This window comes from Mustela putorius, unplaced genomic scaffold (genome assembly GCF_011764305.1).
Source record: "Mustela putorius furo isolate JIRA1106 unplaced genomic scaffold, ASM1176430v1.1 tig00003845_pilon_pilon_pilon, whole genome shotgun sequence".
Taxonomy (NCBI): domain Eukaryota; kingdom Metazoa; phylum Chordata; class Mammalia; order Carnivora; family Mustelidae; genus Mustela; species Mustela putorius.
In genome coordinates, this window is record NW_025421998.1 from 17,505,043 (window position 1) to 17,522,993 (window position 17,951).

General features: G+C 41.7%; 1 protein-coding gene across 2 annotated transcripts in view; it reads right to left on the bottom strand.

Moving 5' to 3' along the window:
* Positions 1–17,951, bottom strand: part of PRKAR2B (protein kinase cAMP-dependent type II regulatory subunit beta) — an 87,639-nt gene that overhangs the window by 46,330 nt on the left and 23,358 nt on the right. For both annotated transcript variants that reach the window (XM_045089664.1, XM_004739542.3), the window contains exon 2: positions 15,151–15,186. In XM_045089664.1, the coding sequence (XP_044945599.1) occupies positions 15,151–15,186 (36 nt within the window). The remainder of the gene's footprint in view (positions 1–15,150; positions 15,187–17,951) is intronic.

The following is a 17,951-nucleotide window of genomic DNA, read 5'->3' on the forward strand; positions in this document are numbered from 1 at the left end:
ACAAACCTTCCCAACCAATGACATTGTGGCTGCCTACTGTCTTAATATTCTCCGACTTGTAATATATCATGTAATCTTCCCATCAACTGTGCAAGGCACCATTAATTGTCCCCATTTTACAGACAAGAAAACTGAAGCCCAGAGAAGTTATATAACTACTCCAAAGTCCCTCAGCCCACCTGGAGTGCAAAGTGTGAACCCAGCAAGTTTCCCTCTGGCTAGGCCCTTCTCAGCACCTATTCTTTCAGGAGCTACCGTTCCACCAGTGGGATGCCAACCTGAAGGGGAATCTAGTAGGTGACTCGGTTCTTCTGTGAGTGGACAAATGACACCTTGTTACATGGGGGAGAATGCCTCTCCCAGGAGGTGACAGAGGAACCAAGACCTGGAAAGTACATCCAAACCATGATAAATGCCTCTTGTGATCAGCAGGTGTTTCAACCAATGGTTCCTAAACAGCTCACTCCCAGCTCTGATCCCTAATTACTCCCCTAAATCAGGAAAGCACACTCAGCAACGGTCTCTGAAATACACCTCAAATTCAGAGCCTGATTCTGTGTTACAAAACATGTTTTGATTTGCGCTAAAATAATAGTTGGTATGTGTTAATGACATTTCAAGAACAAGATTAATCAATATTATGACCAAGCGGATTCATCCTAGCAGTGTAAAGAACAGTTGAGTATTAGAAAGTCCATTAAGGGGCACCTGGGTGGCTCAGTGGGTTAAGCCTCTCTCTGCCTTCAGCTCAGGTCATGATCTCGGGGTCCTGGGATCAAGCCTCACTCAGTGGGGAGCCTGCTTCTCCTTCTCTCTCTACCTGCCTCTGCCTACTTGTGATTTCTCTCTCTGTCAAATAAATAAATAAAATCTTTAAAAAAAAAAAAAGTCCATTAACACAATACCATATCCTTATGTTAAAAGACAAAAACCAAATGATCATATGACTGTATGAAGGCATTTGACAAATACCACTCTTATTTTTAAAAGATCTCAGTAGTATTAGTAATGCTACTAATAAATCTATACTCTTACTGTACTTTAGGAAATGTGTTAAGCATTTTACACTGATCAGCTCATTAATCACTTAACAATACCCTATGAGTTAAGTACATTAACCACCAATTTTACAGAGAACTAAAATTCAAAGAGACAAAATAACCCTCTCAAGGTTAAACAACTAGTGAGTAGCAAAGACCAGATATGAACACAAAGCCATCTGACCTCCAAGCTCAAACACATACCAAATCAGGAAGGGTAAAAAACTGACGGAGGCGCTTCACCAAAAAACAAAACAAACAACAACAACAAAAACAAATGGTCAATGGTGATGAAAAAATACTAAGCCTCACTCACAAATCTTTAAAAATGCCAACTAAAAACATAATGGACCTAGTCAATTGATAAACACTTAAAAATTCTGTAGTACTGCGTGTTTCACACTATGTTAAAGATGAGAATATCAATGGGAAATGCCATCACAGGGGACAGTTTGACAAGAATTGTCCACTTGTACATGCTCATACCATTGACTAAGCAATCCCATTTATAGTTTTACTGGCACAGTTATGCAAAACTACACGTACCTGAAATTTTTAGACACCCCTGTTACATAAATTTAAACACAGCCATATAATGGAATTCAATGGAATTCAAGCATTCCAGTAAGAATGAGGCACCTCTAGATGCAAAGACATGAAAAGTAGTCCAGGATATGCTCTTAGGTAAAAAAGACAACGTGGAAAGTTGGATATCATTTAAATTCCAACTAAATATGCATGTGCCTAAGATGTCCAGGAAAATACTCAAGAAAGTGTTAACTGTGGCGATCTCTAGGGCTGGAACTGGGAACAGCAGGAGAAAAAAGCACCTTTAATTTTCATTTTATTATAATATTTGACTTTTATCATGAACATACACACATTTTATCATTAAAAAAATTTTTTTTAAAGACTGTGTCTATTTATTTATTTGTCAGAGATAGAGAATATGTGTGCACAAGCAGGGCGAGCGGCAGGCAGAGGGAGAGGGAGAAGCAGGTTCCCCACTGAGCAAGGAGCCCGATGGAGGACTCAATCCCAGGACCCTGGGATCATGACCTGAGCTGAAGGCAGTCGCTTAACTGACTGAGTCATGCTGGCATTCCTTAAAAAAGTCTTTAAATATGAGCGTGTGGGTATCTCAGTCAGTTGAGTGTTGGACTCTTGATTTCAACCTGTGCAAAATGTGTAATAAGCAGTTTCTGGTGTGACTTGTACATTCCCTGCCCCTCGACATCACTAATCAGATTAATTTCGATCTAAATTTAAGTATTATCCCCCGTCCCTTTTCAAGACACTAAGAAAACGTCCTTTCAAAGATGGTGGTCGTGACTGTCATAGATTATCTCAGGGAAAGCAAAGCTGAGCAACAGGGCCCGGCACACCGGCGACCCTGAGCACATTTTACCACCACCATCATCTGCTTTCACAGATGAGACTGCTAAGGTTCATAATCAAAATAACTGATCCTTAGTCACACTTTTGAACTACTTCTCTTGTTAGAGAAATTTATTCTTTGACAAAAGTGAGGGAAAAAAGCTCTGGGAATTACAACTTCACGAAAAACATTTGGGATTGTGAAAAACAAAAGGCCCAAAATGGAGTCACGTATGCTAAGTCCCATGTCACCAAACTGAGACTTGATGACAGTTTCAGCTGCCCCTGCGATGGACTCTTATGCCAGTCAGGAATTGCCTAGTCAGCGCCAGTGAGGCAAACCCCTGTCATTCCCTTTAAGAAAGTGACCCCGCAGTAACCAATCTACTTTTCTGCCACACATAACTTCCTTGTTTCCGCTCCCTTCTGCCTACAAGTCTCTATTTTTTTGTATAGCTCCTCGGAGCTCCTTTCTATCTGTTAGACTGGATGCTGCGTGATTTGAATAGATTTTTGCTCATAAAATAAACTCTTCAAATTTTTAATATGCCTCAGTTTAGCTTTTAACAGGACTCACAGGCTGCCTTTAAAACATATAATGACCTCTGCCTCAGAATTTCTGTCCAGAGCAGGACATGGAGTGTGACTCTGTCCAGGATGGAACATGCAGTGTGACTCTGTCCAGTTGCGGGACACACCATGTGACACTGCCCAGGGTGGGACACGCAGTGTGACTGTCCAGGATGAGATACGCAGTGTGACTCTCCTACAGCTAAGAAAACCATCCAAGAGATTTCAGTCCCACCAACTATATAGTTTAACATCAACAGTCCTTTCTAAAACACAATTTTACTAAAGAAAAAATTTGCTTTCATTTAACTTCACACTTCTCTGTCTTTGTGATAGGACATAAATATTTATTTTTTAATCCCTAAAAATATAATCCGGGATTATAAACTTTCTCATTATTCTAATTCTAAGAACAGCTCTTAATCTAAGAAATATACCTAAATTAAACTCTCCCCTTCATGGTAAGGCACTGAAGAAAGAAAAGCAATACTTTAATAGGGCCAAAAGAACCGAAAAAAGTGAAAAGACCAAATAAAAAGGTAACTTGAAAGCAGCAGTTTATTTTTATTTTTAATTTCTTAAAGTTTCTTTCTTTCTTTTTTTTTTTTTTTTGACAGAGAGACACACAGTGAGAGAGGGAACACAAGCAGAGGGAGTGGAAGAGGGAGAACAGAACAGGCTTTCCGCAGAACAGGGAGCCGGAGGCGGGGCTCGATCCCAGGACCCTGGGATCATGACCTGAGCCCAAGGCAGAAGCTTAACGATTGAGCCACCCATGCGCCCCTATTTTTAATTTTTTTTTAAGTTTATTTTTCTTAGTAATCTCTACACTCAAAGTGAGGCTCGAACTCACAGCCATGAGATCAAGAGTCGCATGTTCCTCCAACTGAACCAGCCAGGAGCCCCAAAAGTAGCAGTTTATTTTAGAAAGCCACCTGAGTACCATGGTAAGTTTAAGTTTTTAGTTTCTACTACAAGTATTACCCAGCAACCTGTGGAAACTCAGTTCTGAAAATGACCTCACAGCAGAAAGCCATGTTCCTTTTCTGAAATACCTTGTCTGGTACCGTGTTATTTTATGTTATGCAAAGAGCAGAGCATATTAAACTACCTAGGTTTGCTTTTAAATGGGAGCTACAACTTGGAATTGTTTTAAAATACCTAAAGAGAGGAGGGGCAGCTCTACCTTTTCTGATTGAGGTCAGTAAAGATAATATTCATCATTCCTTGAAACAAGTCTAACACCACAATTATTTAAGCTATTTGGTTTTTCAAATGAAAGGCTCCTTTTTTCTAACATTTTGAAAACAATATACCATTAATCTGTATTTTAGTTTTTTAGGAGTTTAATTATATTGCCTTAGTAAAACAACTATGAAATCAGTGTTCTGCAGTTTTAGTAATTTGAGGCTGAAGATGGTAAAAGAAAGAGAAGATTGAGATTCACTTTTTGGTTTTCAGTTGTGTCATTAATGTTTTAAATATGAGAAAACATGATCAAATGATTAGCTGTATAAAACACACTGCTGGCTCTCAGAGACTCAGAACCCAGTAATAATAACACTCCTAGCAATCAGCTCCTGGGCACAGCTGGTCCAATCTAATGGCGACGGGGCGGGGGGGTGGAGGGGGCACCTGCATCTACACAGACCTGATTAAAATTAAAGGTTAAATTTAAAAAGTCAGATCAATCTATCTTCAAAATAAAAGTCTAAGAATACAGTTTACAATCTAGAGGAGACTAAAGTTGTTTTTCTGACTTTATCTAAAAATCCAAAGGATGTTACATCTGAGAGAAATCTTTCCCTTCTCAGTCAAATGCTGATACAATGTTATATCAAATCCAAGTTTAGGGTAGGAGAATTTGCTGGAGGAGACACACAGAATTATGTACTCTGGTCAATTGAAAGTCAGTGCCATAAATTACAGGAGAAAATAGCAGAGATACTAATATTACAGTATTTTTGCTAGAGTAAAATATAACAAATTGAGCCTAAGGATATGGAAATGTTGATTTAGCACTCCCTCTATGCCAGGCATTGTGATTAAAAAAAAGAAAAAAAGAAAAAAAAAAAAGCTTTGCCTGAATTCACTTCATGAATTACAACAACCCAGTTCTACAGAAGGCTTGGGTTTAAGTACATTGCCGAAGGTCACACAGCTGATACATTGTGTAGCCAAATCCTAAACAAAGTCGTCTGCCTGGGCACCACACCAAACCCATCATCACAGGCCCTCACTGGCTATTTGATCAAGAAATGACAGAATGACCTCAAATCCAAGCTCTTCACTTATACACCATACTGTCCATTGTAATTAAGATAAACATCAGGCAGTAGAAGTCTCTCATTGGAAACCTGATAGAATTAGCTTTAAAGAAAGTTTAAACACGTATCCAGAGTGAGTCCATTATCCCTGAAGACCCCTGATCCAGCCATGCTCGCTTTGCTCTCTCACCTCGCTCATCCACAACAGGCAAGGCTCCAGAGAACCACCTTCTCCCCAAGTTCACGTCCACACTCCTTCAAACTTCTCCCACTGGACTGCAGCATCTCAAGGTCAGGGAGCATTTGCCGCTGCCCTTCCCAGGGCAACGGTTGCTGTACAGTGCCTGGCAACAGTAACTGCTCAATAAAAACCTGCTCAACTGAACTTCTGACCTGCGGGATCCTCCCATCCTTTCCCACCTTCCTTCCCAACGCTTTCCCCACACCCTCGCGTGCGATTACAAAGCACTCCCAACATATCCCCGGCTCCGTGCACACAGCAGGACCCGTAATACAGCGAGGGACCCTTGTGGCTCCCCACATGGGCACCCACACCTCTACCTGGTACCCTCATGCTACGCGGGGGCATATCTGAGATTCACGAGTTCGGGTGCCCCTCCTGATACGTCTCCAGCTCCATGCTCTTCACATTCCACTTCCGCCATCACCAGAGACAACTCTGGGGTCCAAGCCCACCCCGTCTCCTTAGCCTCAGCCTCACCTGTAACCACACACCTGCTGGTTCTTCCCTCAGGAATCTTAAACCCCACTGCGCATATCTGGCCAAATCTCCCGGTTCTTTTAGGACTCCCACTTCCTTACTTTTCATCCTGCCCCTTCTTTCTCCTCAGTCTGTTAACTACAATGCACACAGTTTAGGAGGGAACGAGATGTATGAACAAACAACCACGGCATTAAGTGCTGTGTGAACAGTAATAGCAGCCTGAGTACCCCCTCTATAGACAGGTGGCACGAAGAGAGACAGGAAGGATGCTGAGGGGCAAGGGGACATGGCTGTGGGTGAGCGGCAGGGAGGCAGAGAAGCGAAGCCCCCAGAGTGCTCCTAGGGTGAACAGGCAGGTACCAGGCAGTGGCAGCAACATGTGTCCCCGGGGCCTGGGCCGGGCGGCCACCTGCCACCATTCTCCCTCTCCAGGGGACACCACTCATACTGCCGTCTGTTCTCACAAGATGCCAAAGTAGTAAAATAAGGGTTTTGGTTTTGGTTTAATAGTCAGTTATCTGGGGATGAATGGTAATTTTCCTTTATGAGAAGATTCCGATCTCCCACAGAGCACACCAGTCAAGACCACGAATGCACAGCAGTCCACAGGGAGAGATCTGAGAGTGGGAGAGCTTCGGGGCCACTGCAGCATGTGGATACAGCAGCGGCAATCTTCTCCTATTGTATAAAAGTACTGGTCTGCCACGGATTCGGGGGCAGGGAGGCTGATCCTTCATACGGTTTGTGGAACAGGGACCTGAACTCTGATCATAATCAGAGAATGGCCGTGCCGCCTTCTATCTACTCACATCTGCTCTACAGGGCAGTGTCCAGTAACCAGGATGCACAAGGACCCCAGCGGGCCATCTGCCAAGCCCGCTGGTGTCTGAGGTGTGAAGAGTCTGAGGACACAGGACACCACCCTGGGAGCAGGAGAAGAGAACCTGTCCTGCGCCCCACCTCTGCCCTGAACTGCTGAGCATGTTTCTAACTACCTCCTTCCTTTCCCCCCTCCCTGGGGGACTCAAAGAGAACTTTGAAGAAAATGCAGTTAAGTTCAAGATAACTGAATTTCTCACTGGCCTTGAGAATGCCTATCAGCATTCCTGGGCCTAACAAAAAAGAATCAGGGACTTGGTCACCTGGGTGGCTTAGTGGATTCAAGCTTCTGCCTTCGGTTGGGGTGCCTGGGTGGCTCAGTGAATTAAGCCTCTGCCTTCGGCTGAGGTCATGATCTCAGCGTCCTGGGATCAAGCCCCCATCGAGCTCTCTGCTCCATGGGGGGAGCCTGCTTCCCTCTCTCTGCCTCTCTGCCTGCTTGTGATCTCTGTCAGGTGGATGAATGAAAACTTTAAAAAAAATAAAAATAAAAAAGCTTCTGCCTTCTGCTTAGGTCACGATTCCAGGGTTCTGGGATCGAGCCCCATCGGGCTCTCTGCTCAGCGAGGACCCTGCTTCCTCCTCTCTCTCTGTGTGCCTCTCTGCCTACTTGCGATCTCTGTCTGTCAAATACATAAATAAAATCCTTATTAAAAAACAAAAACAAAAACAAAACCAGGGACTCAACACTGCCCACGGATTGCACGAGGCTCTCTTCCTCACAGCACGCTAATGCACCCAAGAACGGCCACGCTTACAAGGGCCAAGAAATCAGTGCTGACAGGGGATGACAGGAGGGGAGGGAAGAGGATGGGCCGAGACGGGAGCAGCTTCCTCTGCTCACTTGGTTTTATTTGTGGAGAACCACAGGGGAGAGCTAGTCTGGGCACAAAGAGCCAACAGGTGCATAAAGCGGCCTGGAACCACTTCCAGTCCCTCCGAGGGAGTGGCCTGGGGGCTACACTTGGCATCTCAGAGCAGATCTCCAGCTCCACCCACCACCCTCACGACTCAGTCCACCTGACCAGGGCCGGGCCCTCTGGTTCATCCTGCTGCCTCAGCTGAACCGTCTGCCCCTTGCTTTTGGCCTAATCCTGGGGGGGTCCCCCTTCTAACAAGTCTCCATGTCAAGCCTTCTCAGCTACTTCGGACCTGCCTTTCCGTCCCGGCCCGGCTCCTGGCAGCCCTGTTATGCAGGAGACACAACTGGACAACAGGCTTACACCGGGAAACTGAACCAGAGAGAACACTGTGTCGTGTTTTTCACGTATCACCCACTGTCTGATCACTATGATAATCTCGTGAGGTATGGACTATTCCCATTTTACACCTCAAGAAACCGAGCCTTAGCAAGATGACGAAGCCCCGGGGCCCCCCCACACTTTTAGTAAGTGGATACAGGAGTAGCAGAGCTGCATTCCAGCACAGGTCTCTCGGAGGCCAGAGCCTCTCCTGCCTCCTCTGACATCAGAGACCCTAAGGTTGGGAAGGAATGGTAAGTTAAAGGCAGAAGCAAATCCTGGCTTTAAGCCCCTGCAGCCCATGGCCGTGGGCATCTGCTTACTCCGTGCCACAGGTCTCGATGCTGGGGCAAGGTGCAGAGCAGCACACGGGGACGTCATGATAAAAACAGCTGGCTATTCGTGATAAGGCACAACCACGCACCTTGTTCTTCTGTTGAAACCCACCTTATAAGCCCTAATGACTAGCCCCCTTTCTGTGAACCCTGCAACAATTGTAGGATTTGTTTTGTTTTGTTTTGTTTGTGGACATTACAGTGTTCACCACACCAAGTCAGTCACAGCCAGCTCCCCTGCTAGATTGTGAACTTCTGGAGGGCCGTGTCCTACTCCTCTTGCATGCCTCGCCCTGTATCTGGCACACAGTAGGGCTGCAGTAAATGTCGGCAGAATGAATTAGGAAATCAGTTCAAGGAATATGCTCCTGGTGGCGTCATCTGGTGTTGGTCATGACCAAGCTTCAAATGAGTTTTCAAACTGAAGCTCATTTCAAAAATAAAGTACAAATGTAAATATAATCACTCCAGCAAACTGGCCTGACAACATGAGAATGACATCTTGAAAAAAAAAAATGCGAAGGTTAAAAGCTCTCATCAAAAAACTTTAAAGAAAAAAACAATGAACACCAATGCTACAAAATATTTCCATGACAAAACAAAAGGAAGCATATGTTCCCTGAATCAAGGAAGCATATGTTCTCTGAATTGGAGTCAATAAAAGATCTGAACTTCTGTTGTTTCACTACTATCTTGGGGACTAATCATTTTCTGATTTGGGTGATTTTACTCAATTTTTAATATATCATTTTACACAGTGGGTGTGTGAAATTTAAAGACTTAATTTCACCTCTGAATTACTCCAAATGCTAATGCAGGGAAAATGATAAAATTTTAGCTCTGTTAAAAATATACTATAAAATTCAATGCTCACATTATGGCTAAAAATTGAAGTGTGGTTAATTATCTACATGAGAAAAGAAAATTACCAAATTCATAATTTGTTGTTCCATTTTCACTTCTACTATAAGAAATAATTATGCATTAGAGCAAGTAACGCTCAACAGCAGTCCAGGAAAGCAGTACTAAATAAAGCAATGCTAAATGCTAAGGCTTCACCAACACCAGCGGGGCACGGTGACCAGACAGCGGCTACGCCCAAGTGAACTAAGAATTCATAACCGGTGATAATGGGAATGGTTTCATTGGGAAGGAGAAGCTTCAGAACGTCAAGAGAAGCAGACTTCAAAAATTTTAGGGAGTCAGTTTATGAAAGATTAGAAAAATGGAGCCATGAAAATTAAATGCAATCTAAAAATCCTTGAATCAGCTTAGATAAAGAGAGGAACAGAGGCTTCACCAAGACAACAAAGGACATTAGACTCTATGTAGATAACAGCACTGTATCAAGGTTAAATTCCTTAAGGGTAATATTATGCAAAAGAATGACCTTGTTCTTAGGAGACACAAATGAAGTATTCAGAATTCCTAAAAATCCAGTGAAAAAATGAAGTGTATGTATGAGCGTGCGCAAGGAAGGACGGGGTGGGGGGGTCTACAAATGTGGCAAAATATGAACCAGAAAATCCAGAGAAAAGTGATCACTGAACAATTCTTCAAACTTTTCTATAAGCTTGACTTATTCCAAAATAAAATCCTGGGGTTAAAACAAAATCAGAGAGTGTGGTCCGAGTTCATACTGCAAGGCACTGTCTCAAGAGTAACAAGAAATTTCTTTCACTTTTTCTTTTTTCCAATTCAGAGACAAAACCACAGAGGAAAACCATTATGATCTTTCTAAAAACCGTAGCATGCAAACAGTAAAAGGAGATGCCCCATATTAAAGGATGGTATCAAAGAGTATTATGACTCCCTCAGGCTTATTCATGAAAGGCTAAGGCACAGCAGTGAGGGTCTTACTGTTTTGTTTTGTTTTAAACTGTGTTCAGAAGATGGCTGACCACTAACATTTCTGAGAGCCTAGCCACTCTGCTTTATAAAAACCATCTAGCTTAACCATAAGAACAAGAGGGATTATAGCTCTTATGATCCCAAAATGAAAGAAAGTGAAAATAAGAAAGTAAAACTCAATGTGCAAAATTACTTACAAGCAAATTTGCACAGTATGGGTGGTATGACCTCAAGTCTTTGAAACCCCACACTCGGGAGTCTTTCCTACATAATGTACTAGAGAACAGAGAAGCAACAGGACTGTTGTCATGTTTTACTCTTCAAAAATTTGTCCAATGACTATGTCTACCACTACCATTAATTTTTTTTAATTAAAGATTGTATTTATTTATTTGACAGACAGAGATCACAAGTAGGCAGAGAGGCAGGCAGAGAGAGAGGAGGAAGCAGGCTCCCCATAGAGCAGAGAGCCCGATGTGGGGCTCAATCCCAGGACCCCAGGTTCATGACCCGAGCCGAAGGCAGAGGCTTTAACCCACTGAGCCACCCAGATGCCCCTACCATTAATTTTTAATAATAATTATAATAAATGGTATATCTCCATTATTCCACCAAGAAAAATAACCTTCCAAAATACTCCAAACTGTCCATGTTAATTCTAATTCCATCAACATTCCAAGACAGTATGTGTATTTTCTGTTAATTTTATGTATGTTATATATAATCACATAATAGCTTATGTGATTACAGAATAGATTATGTGTGGCTTCCGTGTATGTAAAAAAGACATATTGATATACTGAGAGTAGAAATGAGTTAAAAATAAAACAAAAGTAGTACTTCATTTGTTCAAAAGAAGATTATGGGGTGCTGCTTAAAAATAAGGCTGTGGATAGTGACACTGCATTATATAAATGTGTGAAACCAACACACCACACACCTAAACACACACAGTGTTCTATGTCAACTACAGCTCAATGAACAATAAATATTAAAAAAAAAAAAAGTGATAAAATTAAGGCTATGGGGTGCTGTCAGGAAGATATCCAAAGATACCTCCTCATCTAGATTTCAGAATACACCTGACAGTTTCGATCCTGTGTTGCAGAACGTAACCAATCTAACGCCCACCTGTGTTTGCTGCCATAAGTCATCCCCTACTGTATGCCTTTCATTCTCCATTTTCCATTTCATGGAAAATGAGCTTAGGAAACCCTGAAACCTCCACAAACTCCATTTGAAATCCATTTGAAAATGCTGAGTGACACGTCTACTTACAGAAATGAAAACTGACAGGTTTGTAGGCAGGCACTGAGAGCACATGAAGAGAGTTTCACAGAAAGTGTGGCGGAAGGTGTAAAAATGATCCAAAGTAATGTATTTGTTAAACACTTTCTTAATGTAAACATCCCCTCATCCTCCAGAAGTATAATAAAAGAAATGTTTTGTTTGAATCAATACAGTTGTAGTATTTATTTTTCTAAGATACAGTAGGAATAGCAAAAGACAAAACCTCAAAGATTTAGAAATTCATTGTAACATATTCTTTTCCACTTTCATTCCATCAACAGTGACTGATTACCGAGCACCACAGGTAGTATATTATTGTATATTACACAGCTTTTGTTGTTGAAATCATTATTAAAAAATAGACGAATAAGAAACAAACTGTCAGGCTCCTGGGTGGCTCAGTGGGTTGGGCCTCTGCCTTTGGCTCAGGTCATGATCTCGGGGTCCTGGGATCGAGGCCTGCATCGGGCTCTCTGCTCGGTGGGGAGCCTGCTTCTGCCTCTCTGCCTACTTATGACCTCTCTTTCTCTCTCTCTCAACTAAATAAAAATCTTTAAAAAAAAAAAAAAAAGGAAACAAACTGTCATATCACATAAACTTCTGGTTGATTTTACCTGACTTATTTTTTCCCCGAAATGACAGGTTTTATGTAAGTTTTATAGTTCATTTCAGAAAAGAAAAAGTTTTTCTGAAATAAAACTCCATTAGAAAAAGACATACTGGGACACCTGGGTGGCTTGGTCGGTTAAGCTGCTGCCTTGGGCTTGGGTCATGATCCCAGGGTCCTGGGATCAAGTCCCGCATCAGGCTCCTTGTCCCAACAGGGAGGCTGCTTTCTCTGCCTCTGCCTGCGACTCTGCCTGCTTGTGCTCTCTGACAATAAATTAAAAAATCTTTAAAAAAAAGAAAATAAAAAGACATGCTAAAAAATATTAACTATCAAATATGAATTTCTACATTTTAAGTAAACATTTATTATTTTCAGGAAATGATACTTCCAAATAAATTGATGTGTATCTCTACTACTAAATTAAATTCCTTTTGGCCACTGAGTTAACAAAGAGAACTATAGGATTTCCTCCTCAAGATGGCTTAAGACTGTTTCTGTATTCTCCTTTGCCAGAAAAGTTTTAGAGAAACTTTTATAAAAAATAAGAAGGTCAAATAAATTACAGATAGGTAGATGATTAATAGGTCTCATTTCTTTTTTTCCTTCCTATGCCACTGCTCTTTGTATCTAAGGTAGTAAATATAATTTTATTTCCCTTGCCTGAAAGACTGAAGATGCACATAAAATAATCAATGTCAAGATTCATTCTCATAATGGATTCCAGTGTGTTATATTCCTACGGTAATAATTTTCACTCCTTTTAAGGCTTATTGCTAAATATAACACAACTCCTGAACTTGATATCACCTTGTTTCTTTTTTTTAAATCAAAATTGTTTCCTCTTTTTTCATCGACATTTCCTATGCCTGTCATTCTAGAAATAAACACAACATCTGACTTTATTGTGGGCTTCTTTGCTGGCATTCCATCTTCCCTACATTTCCAGCCAAGTCTTACTGAGATACACTGGACACAGATTTAGTGGTGGTGGAGAAACTAAAATAATGATGTTTCAAAGCTACCCTACACACTAGAGCCTCTGACCCATTGATTGAGGTTAAGTTGATCCTACAACAAATGCTAATGCAACTTGCCCAGATACATGTGTCTCATGTCTACAGTTTGAGACAGAAAGAGAGATGATCTATTCTAAGACTCCTAACTATGCACCTATGGAGAGAATTTTATACCATGAAGACAAGATACCACACGACGGACTCTCTTACTGCTCCTCTCTTATTCCCACCACTGCTCACAAAAGACCATATCCCTAAACTACAACACCATCACGCTCAATGGCTCTGCTTCGGGATATCATCTGATGTCTTGCTGACATAAACATGATTCCTCATTCCACTGAAGTCACCACAATCCACTCTGTTTGCACCATTTAAAATAAATATGTCTTGAGGTGCCTGGGTGGCTCAGTGGGTTAAGCCTCTGCCTTCGGCTCAGGTCATGATCTCAGGGTCCTGGGATCGAGCCCCGAATTGGGTTTTCTGCTCGGCAGGGAGCCTGCTTCTGCCTCTCTCTCTCTCTCTCTCTGCCTGCCTCTCTGCCTACTTGTGATCTCTCTCTCTGTCAAATAAATAAAAAATAAATCTTTAAAAAAAATTAAAAAATAAAACAAAATAAATGTCTTCAGATTACAAAAAGCTCAGCAGGATAAAGTAGACACTATCCCAATATAGCACATTTTCTCATTTTCTCAATCCTGGTCTTTTTCCTCTTATAGCCAGTCACTACATAATAAGAATAAATTGTATCAGTAACTGCCGACAAATTAAAAATAAAACTTAACCTTAAAACATCTTTAATAATCTTTAATCTTTAAAACATCTTTAATAATCTAGCACAATGGAAACAAGGTAATTCGATTAAATTACTCAATTGTATCATATAGACGTCAGAAATGATCTAGTCAAAATGTTCATCAACAACAAAAAATTCTAGAGTACTTAAAAGAAAGAGTAATTTTCTCACATCAAACACAGTTAACACTTCATTTGTCCTCTATGTTCAGAGAGGAAGGCATTCCACAGAAGTAAATTTCATCCACTTCAATGCCCAAGCTCACTTTACTTAAACCACTGTGGACAGAACTGTTCTTGGCTGTGGCCGGTACTCCCCACCAATGCAGGTGGTACAGTATTTGTGAATCTAACTCAAGCATCTGTTAGTGCCTGCGATCTCTCACAGTGAACATATGTTAGGTTACTGCGCTATCTTGAAGAGAGCAAGAGCCTCAGGGCCATTAACAAAGGCAGAGCAATTCCCTCCTCTTTCAAAGGGCACCATGAAGACAGGTTCCTGTACCTACATTTTCAGAGTTTTCCTGTCCCTTATCCATTGTCCCTTATCCTCGTTCCCTGTTCCTTGTCCCTTTTCCTATCGCTCATTCACCACCATTTCTAGGATGTCCTTCGCCGATCTTCTACATCACTGCTTCTGAACCATGCCTGACACATCCAGGAACAGGGCAGATAATAATTGTTCAAGAGCAAGAATACACAAATCGGGGTGAGAGGTTCCATTTAAAAAGGTGCATCAGGGGCACCTGGGTGGCTCAGTGGGTTAAAGCCTCTGCCTTCAGCTTAGGTCATGATGCCAGGGTCCTGGAATCGAGACCCGAATCGGGCTCTCTGCTCAGGTGGGAGCCTGCTTCCCTGCACCCCCTCCTGCCTGCCTCTCTGCCTACTTGTGATCTCTGTCAAATAAATAAATAAAATCTTTAAAAGAAAATAAATAAAAATAAAAAAAATTAAAAGGTCCATCAGTCTCAGTGCACAGGGTGGGTTTAAGTTCAGCCACACAGAGGTTGTTTCCAATTACGTCCTCATCCTTGATTATATCCGATGGTTGGTTCTCCGGGAAAACGACCGACAAATACATCATTACTCTACAGCAATTATTACTTAAGAAATGTCACCATTAATAAGCAAAATCCATAATATGATCTGACTTACCCGAGGCACGCCTTGTGAATCGGTTTATTACCGGAGCTAAAAGAGAAAAAGCAGAATATGGTTACACATTATTATACATATTACTTAAGCTAAAAAGAGGAAAAAAATGAATGAGTAAGAAATGCAAGAGGAAATATCACAAATATGTGAAGATTGTTTAAATTCACCAGTAGCCAAGAAAGAGAAATTAAAATCAATATTTCACCTGGTAAATTAGTCCCCCACAAAGCACCTGAAATTTTCTTTTTTTAAAGCACCTGAAATTTAAAAAAAAAAAAAAAAAGCTCGCCTTATATACAGCTGAAACTACTTAACTGAGGATCTGTATGTAAATCCATGTAATATCTTTGGAAACAATTTGGCAATCACATCGTGGGCCATACAAGGTTCTTGTGTCCTCTAATAAAGTAATTCTACTTTTAGAGATTTATGCTACAGAAATACTACTAGAGAAAGAAAAATCAGTATGTCTTGTCAAAGGAGATTTCAAAACACAGCTAGTAACCCTAGTTAACAGAGTCGCTTAAAATGGGACCGGGAGGCCATAAAGGTAGAGGAATTTATTCACACCCTCACCGGGAAAACCACAAATTTTTCTGAAGACCCCTTCAGCCAGCTGCAAGCTCTCAGCTGGGACTTCCTTTCTTCTCATCAGGACACCTGAATCCTCCTCACTCTTCACTTCAAAAGGAGCCAAAGCAGTTTAGCAAAGCTTCAACCCCTCATCTGCACATTACCCCAACCAATCCCCACTCACTTCTTTCCTCTCTCTCTCTCTCTCTCTCTCTCGCACGGAGGACCTGAACGAGAACTACACTCTCAGCCCTTTGACTCTCTAACCCTACCCTCTCTTTGGCTTCCTCAGATTCAGGCTCCTACCTGTGTCTGTGTCTCCTGAACTGCAATTCTAATTGCCCAAAAAAACACGTGTTTGCTTAAATTTTCATTCTTTCCTGGTCAACAGTATACTTCTATTCAGCAGCATGATTTTTACAATGAAAAAAAAAAAAAAAAAGGAAACAAAATGAAAAATGCTTGTGTGTACTGAAATCATTATTGAGTACATCCTTGATATTCTCAGATTTAATAGTTATAGTTTTAATCATTTCTGTGCAACCCAGAGGTCAAGGCCTCCAGATCTGTATACTGAAGGCTGCAATTTCAAGGTGGCGTGTGGAAGCGCACCGTCCCTCACCTGGGAAGCCTCCCATGGGCCACGGCCCAGACTCAACTCAGGTTGTTGTCTCCTCCCAGTTTTGCTTATCCTTAAGTCAAGAAGGGAGGTTGTGAAAAGCTTTATTTCTTGAAGTAAGCAGGTAAATTTATGGTTCATATTATACACAGAGAGCACAACATGTCCACAGTATAGTTAGTGGCAGAATGTCATTATATACCATAATACTGAATTTTAATACTTTGAAAATGGTAATTATAAAAATTGTTTACACTAGGTCAAGTGAAAAAGGAAGACAAAGATTTTACATGCACTGTGTCTAGAAAACGAAAAAAAGTGGATGCATAGGAATGAGTATTAGAAGAGGACTGTGTCAATGTTCGACATTAATCCTTGCAACCACTGTATTAAACACCGACATCACATTACCGATGAGGACATTTTTATGATAAAGCTCCAAGATTCTGATTTGCTCCAGATCACAAAGCCACTCTGCGGCAGAGCTGGAGGACTTGAACCTAGACACCGCTAGTACCAAAATGCTGCCTCACAGAGAACAGGAAGCAAAACTACTGACTTCTGAAGTTACACTGCGACAAGTAAATACATCCTTCCATATTGATTCCCACTGTTATCAACGATTCATTTGTTAACGTGAGTCACAAGATCAATTATTATTAAAATGCTATGGTTGGGGCGCCTGAGTGGCTCAGTGGGTTAAGCTTCTGCCTTCAGCTCAGGTCATGATCCCAGGGTCCTGGAATCGAGCCCCACATCAGGCTCTCTGCTCAGCAGAGAGCCTGCTTCCCCCCTCTCTGCCTGCCTCTCTGCCTACTTGTGATCTCTCTCTCTGTCAAATAAATAAAATCTTAAAATAAAATAAAATGCTATGGTTTATAGAAAATCGTATCTTTCAAACTGACCAAGCAAGATAAAACTGTTATTTATATACCAGAATACTTTAGACATATACTTGCAAAGTGACAAATTACTTATTGAAAACCTTGAAACGGGTAACCTGTATGGTATGTACATTCACCACATAAGAGGAAAAAGAAAAAAAACCAAGCAACTTTCCACCAGTTTTCTTGAACGCTTTCAAACCCCTTCTTCACAGTTCCTCGGGAACCGAGCCTGAAGAAAGGCTCCCCAGCAAGCTCCAAGGACAGGGAATGGAGATGGTGCAAAGCACTTCCCGGCAAGAACGCAGGCAGAGGAGATAGTGCAGGCTGACAAAGGCAGAGGAAGGCAGAAAACCTGTCAGCCTTGGAGAAAAATTAGAGCAGACATTCTCCTCCTGCCCTCTCCAACCTCTCGAGACAATGAAATTACAGCATGAGGAGCTCTGATCCGAAATGGTGGGCAGTCTTTGTTCCCTTGGGATCCCTTAGGTTTCCAGGTCTTTCTGACCTGTGTAAGGCAGAGCTTTGCAACACCAAGTGCCATCACCATCTCGAAGGTGTATTCTAATTTGAGGGGGGGCAATCTTTTCAATTGTCACAGTAATTCACAGGAGGTCGCTGGCATCTGGGACCTCCTGAAACCCCACTCCTGTATTCTGCACTGCTTTCAAGTATCTCACCAGATATCTGGACATTCAGGTTGGCCAGAGTCAGCTTATAACCAT